Raw genomic sequence first — 5433 nt, 5'->3', positions numbered from 1 at the left:
TATAGCTGCTTTATGGCTGAATCATAAAGCAGACTGTGCACTTTCACTGTGTCTGGATACTACTGGTTTTGTGGGGATTGTTGTCAGATTAAGATAAACTTCCTTTTCACGAATGTGTGACTTCTTCATCCAAGTAACCAGGACAAAAAGAGAACATAATTATTAATTTACACATTAATATACATAACACATAAGATGTGTTTTCATAGTCGACAATGTCGTAGAGGTGTTCTTTTGCATTTAAGTCACCATAAATGATTCAAATGAAACAAAAGCGTGAGGATTTTTCCTTATTAGACTTCTTTGTGCCTCTTCTCTGCCACCTGTCCAATCAATTCACCAGATATTTCTCCAGGAAATAGCATCACCATTCCTAAATTACTTAAACCTTAGTAAACATATGTCAGGTGAGCGTGGGAGCCAGTCAATTGTTTTAGCACCTTGATCCTTCAGGAACTGCCTGCATCCTTGCCACATTTGCATTGACGTGCACCAGGAGGAACCTGAGACCTGCTGCACCAGCATAGGGTCTAACAGCTGGTTTACACCTCATTTATTTAACATCAAGAGTGCTTAATGGCCAAGCATTAAACAAACTGTTAAAATAATTATTTAGGAATTTGTCTTCGACTTCGACTTCCTACTACTTTATTTCTGTATATTTTATTCCTTTTTTTTTTTTTGCCTGTCCCGTTTGGCTCTTTTGCCATCAGAATTATTGTCTAAAGGCAAAGAAAGATGCCCAACGGATTTACTTTACCAAATGGACCATCCCAGCCTTGCCATAATGGTCCATTTGATTCACCTTTTATTGTTTATTTTATTTTCACTTGCTGAATACGGGACAGACTTGACTGGAGGAAAGAAGGGGAGAAAGAAAGAGGGAAAGAGAAACAGCTGAGAAGAGGGACGGGGGAGAAGGGCAAAAAACAAAAACCAACAGAATGGGCAGGAAAGAAAAAAAGCATATATCAATCACCTGGATCACCTGTTGAGAAAGAAAAAAGGAAACAAGCAGAAGAGAAAAAGAGTAATAGAATAAACAACATCACAATGATATATGGGAATATGACAGTAAATATTAAACATTATTGTGCAGCACATAAGATCAACAGAACACAGTGTATATTTTATAAGTATAAGTATATTTTATTCCAACAGTGCTGCAGGAAAGAAAAATCTGTAAAGGCAGAGAGTTGGCACTATTCCCTCAGCATTTTCACAAATCACACCAAAGGTGAAGTATTGATATCAAGCAGTAAACCAAAATATGTGTTCCATCACAGAAATATAACAGCAAAATATTTTCAGGGAACTCCCTCACATCCTATTTTTATCCCACTGGCCTCCTTACAAGGGAGTGGAAAGGAAAAGTAAGCACACATACTTAATCACAAGGAAGTCACAGGGCAGTTGAAGCAAGCGAAAGCAGACCGAAGATGCAAGGTGAGCACTGCTTGTTTGCCAATTTTAACAAAAGCTACACATTTTTAAAACAGGTTGTAAACGTAAAGATTTTTGTTAAACATATTTTTAGCTCCTCTTTCAAAGGGAATTCCCCATCTTGAGACAGTTCACACTCTTGACTCAGTGTCTTCATAGTTTTGCGGTTCAGAGCTTTTATTGATTTTATACACTCCTGATTACATGATTTCCCCCCCTGTTTTCATATCCCACATAAATTTCCCAGTGTTGTTGCTGCTGATCCTGCTAATTCTGTCTTCAGCCAGTTCTCATGACATTGAGAACACTACACAGCAGAAAGACGGTAAGCACAAACTGTCAGCAGAAATTTGGTAAATTATATGCTTATAATCAAATGTCTGACAGCAAAGGTTAATAACTTAATTTCATACTGTTTCAAACAGGTTTAAAAGTAATAGGTATAGTGTGCCAAACAGACATAGAGCACAACGCCCAAGCAGTATATACTTGTATTATAAAACACAGAAGCAGAATATAAATATTTATTTGGAGTTGGGCCCAGCTCTTGGATAACATCTGGAAAGGAAATTCCGTTCCAAGAAAAGAGCAGAAAAACAACCCCTCCCTCCCTTCCCTCTTATATTGAGTTAGGTTACCAACACATGTTGTCACAATCACATTTTAGGAAAAAAGTAGAAGTAAAATATTAAGGAAATATTATAATATTTCCTTAATAGTATAATAAGGAAATACACAGAAGTAAAATGATAATATATCATGATTATGTATTTTTTTTCCTATTGATGCTGTATAATGATGCTCTTATATGTTGTATTTCGATAGCACCTGGTCATCAAGCAAAATGATGCAAATGAAAGCAATTAATAAAAATCTCAAAAATCTTTATACTGCTACTTTTACTCTGGTGGTTAATGATTTTTTCATCATTTTACTTTTTGTGTGCTTGCATTTTAAAATTTCATGCTTGTCCTTTTCCTTTTTTTATTATCCACTTTTATCCACATGAACAGATTCCAGTGGCATCCCTCCAACTGCAGTGAACAGACTGATGCTAACAAATCTGCCACTTCTAAGTGTTCATAACTTCAGACAGAAGAGGCAAGTTCAGTCTTCCTCCGTTGTCCCTATGAATGGCACTAACCTGATGTGGGTGACCTGGAACAACTCTCTTCCTAATCATACCGTCTCACTTTACAATGGCTATACTAATCGAGTTGATTATATTTGTAAGTACAAGTGTGACGCTGGCTTTTATACGCCCGGAAAGGGTCGATATTGCTACTATCCTAGTGCAATAGAAAAGAGAGGTTTTCCATTTGAAATATTGGTTAACAAAGACAACTTTGAGATCCTGGAGTGGAAGGCTGGTTCGTATGGTTCAGTACCGAAGAATTCAGTCTGGACCTGCCCAGGGAAGCAAATATATGTGGGCAAGAACCATTATGGACTGGGGAAGGTGTCCACTCAAGATAAGGCTTTCTACTTGCCTTTTAACAAAAGAGAACATTGGTACAACAACTATGAGGTCCTGACCATCAGTGAAAATGTAATCAGCCAGACGATTTACAATGTCAGATACAACAAGGATCATTCTGAAATCTTCAAATTTCCTCCTGAGGTCATGCATGAAGCAACCATGAGCAACTATGAATGTCACCCAGTAGTGAAAACAGAGACACTCTCAAAGACATATGAGGTGCAGCAGAGGTGGGACTTCACCTTTTCTATCAAGTTCGGGACTAAAACAACCATTAAGGCTGGCATTCCATTCACTGTGGAAGGAACTGTTGAAGTCAGCACAGAGGTGCAGTTTCAGTTTACAACGGGAACCACTGTGACAGAGAGTATGACTGACACTGCCTCTGTGGTGCTTACCGTGCCACCAAACCACTCCTGTAAATTTTCCACTGTTCGGCACAAAGAAAAAGTTGAGATGTCATTCACAGCACTCCTCAGGCGTACTTATGGTGATGGAAAGATCCACACAACTTCAATCATTGGGACATATGACAGCATTCAGGTTGGAAAAATCCAGGCTGTGGTCGATCGATGTGAACTTCTAGTAAAATTCAAGCCTTGTCCAGTCCAATGCAAATCCAGTGTGATGTCTGATAATGTACACCTTGTTTTTCTTCTCTTTACATCATTTTCCTGTTCATACAGGATTTGAATCAGTATGCGGTGACCTTTGCTGTTGTCCATTGGCATTGAATTAGACTGAAACAGCAAATTATTAGATTAGTTTTTGTTTACCAACTTTTATGCAAACCTTTCTAATGACTGTAAACACCTATGAGCTATATCATTCCTTCATGTTAGCTTCACTTTTTAGACCTGGAAATGACGATATTGTTTTACCATTTATTGTATGTTTATGACAGGAAACACACTCTTGATATTACCTGTTTTACAAACCATAGCAGATGCTAGCAATGTAGTTGACATACGAGTGTGTACAAGAAGTAGCTGATTGTGGTTAAAGGTTAGTATAGAAGCTGCTACTAGAAATTCTCTGGTGCTGCTGACTTGAAGCCTGAAATCAAAATGACAGAAACCATAAGGTGGATCATGGTGCTGTGTACCTAAGATTTATAGAAAAATATTTTACTGCCACTAAAATCCAAAAAGAGTAATAATAATACAACGAGTGAAATGCAATATTGGTTAAAAAAAAGAAAAGAAACTTTTACTGTTGATCAGTAACTTTCAGTGTATCACATGCTTGCAAGCAATGAGAAACAGACATAGTAAAAACAAACCCATTCACTGCTTTTCTGAGTGAATGGGTTAAATGCAGAGAGGAAATCCCTACGGGGATAAATAAAGTATATGTTAAATAGGAGCATGCAAGTCAATTTTTATCACACATACACTTATTGATCCAAACTGAATGGGTCACTCAACCACAAATGTTTTAGTTTCAAACCCACAGCTCTGGAGGTCCTGAAAGGAATGTATGAGAATGCTGCAGCTTTCTTGTCCATGAAGAACAGCCAAAGTAATACGGGTTGTATATTGTGACTCTCTATCATTAGCTGGGGATTACTGGGCCACAGTGTGTGATAAGCAAAGTGGTCTTTTAGCGCCATCTGCTGGATTTATCAAATATTCAAGTTTAGGCCTTTCAGGGGTTTCTACTGTACATACTTACACTGGATTTTTAAATGAAGGTGATCATATCTGCTGCTTTATTTAATTTGTTTCTATATTTTTAGTGCTTAATCCCGGCTATATTATTATTTATGATGTGACCAACTGTATAAAGCTCCCCACGCAGCTTTATTTTTTCATATCTAGTATTTGTAAAACCCACCACTAATCTTATGCCAGGCAGTCTCTCCAGTGAAATGCACAATAAAGCTCTGGTATGTGAAACCCCAAGGAACCCTGCAGATGAGGAGATATAGTTTTTAATATTGTGAAGTGTCCAGATGGGTCCAGATCTGTCTCACTCTGGTCTACATGACGCTAGAAGCTACATTCAAGCTTCCATCATCATCTTCACCACCATCAGTGTCTAAACTCCAGGGCTGTCATGTCCTAACTTCTATTACCACTGGGATTATGTTCTGCTATCATTAGTGTCTAATTGCCAGATAGCTTAATTAAATGCAAATCAGGGTCCACAGTGCCAATCAGAGAGTATTGGGCCCACAGGAGGACATCAGGACCTCAAGCCACCATCATGAAGTCTGTTTCTGATTGTTTGGTCAGAGACATTCACATCAGTAACCTCCTAGAAACAGGACTCTGACAGTGCTCATCCTGTCCCTGCACAATGGAGCAGATACCAGTCCTGCGATGGGTTGAGGGCCTTCTACATCCCTGTCCAGCTCTCTTAGAGTAGCTTTCTGTCTCCTGGAATCTCTTTCATCTTCTTGCCCTGGGAGACAGATTCTGGCGATGATACATATAAATTTGCAATCCTGGAAGAGATGGATTATCTGTACAAGATCTGTAGGGTCCAAGTATTACCTCATGCTAACA

General features: G+C 38.4%; 1 protein-coding gene across 1 annotated transcript; it reads left to right on the top strand.

The window, feature by feature from the left end:
• The first annotated feature begins 1429 nt into the window (after nucleotides 1-1429).
• On the top strand, nucleotides 1430-3645 carry LOC146621759 (natterin-3-like). Its single transcript, XM_085366876.1, has 3 exons — nucleotides 1430-1446; nucleotides 1691-1768; nucleotides 2457-3645. The coding sequence occupies exons 1-3, from the start codon at nucleotides 1440-1442 to the stop codon at nucleotides 3614-3616; spliced, it is 1245 nt and encodes a 414-aa protein (XP_085223002.1). The 5' UTR covers nucleotides 1430-1439; the 3' UTR covers nucleotides 3617-3645.
• The last annotated feature ends 1788 nt before the right edge of the window (nucleotides 3646-5433 follow it).

The sequence above is a fragment of the Diplotaxodon limnothrissa genome, linkage group LG12 (assembly GCF_057381915.1).
Source record: "Diplotaxodon limnothrissa isolate DT_005_m linkage group LG12, D_limnothrissa_male_GT1.1, whole genome shotgun sequence".
Lineage (NCBI taxonomy): Eukaryota > Metazoa > Chordata > Actinopteri > Cichliformes > Cichlidae > Diplotaxodon > Diplotaxodon limnothrissa.
The sequence above is the reverse complement of the archived record's forward strand: the minus strand, read 5'-3'. Positions and strand labels throughout refer to the sequence as shown.

Bases quoted from the DNA above. Each gene is read 5' to 3' on its own strand.
- LOC146621759 (XM_085366876.1), top strand. The intron at 1,769-2,456 runs GTAAGCACAAAC...CCACATGAACAG, and splicing joins CACTACACAGCAGAAAGACG to ATTCCAGTGGCATCCCTCCA.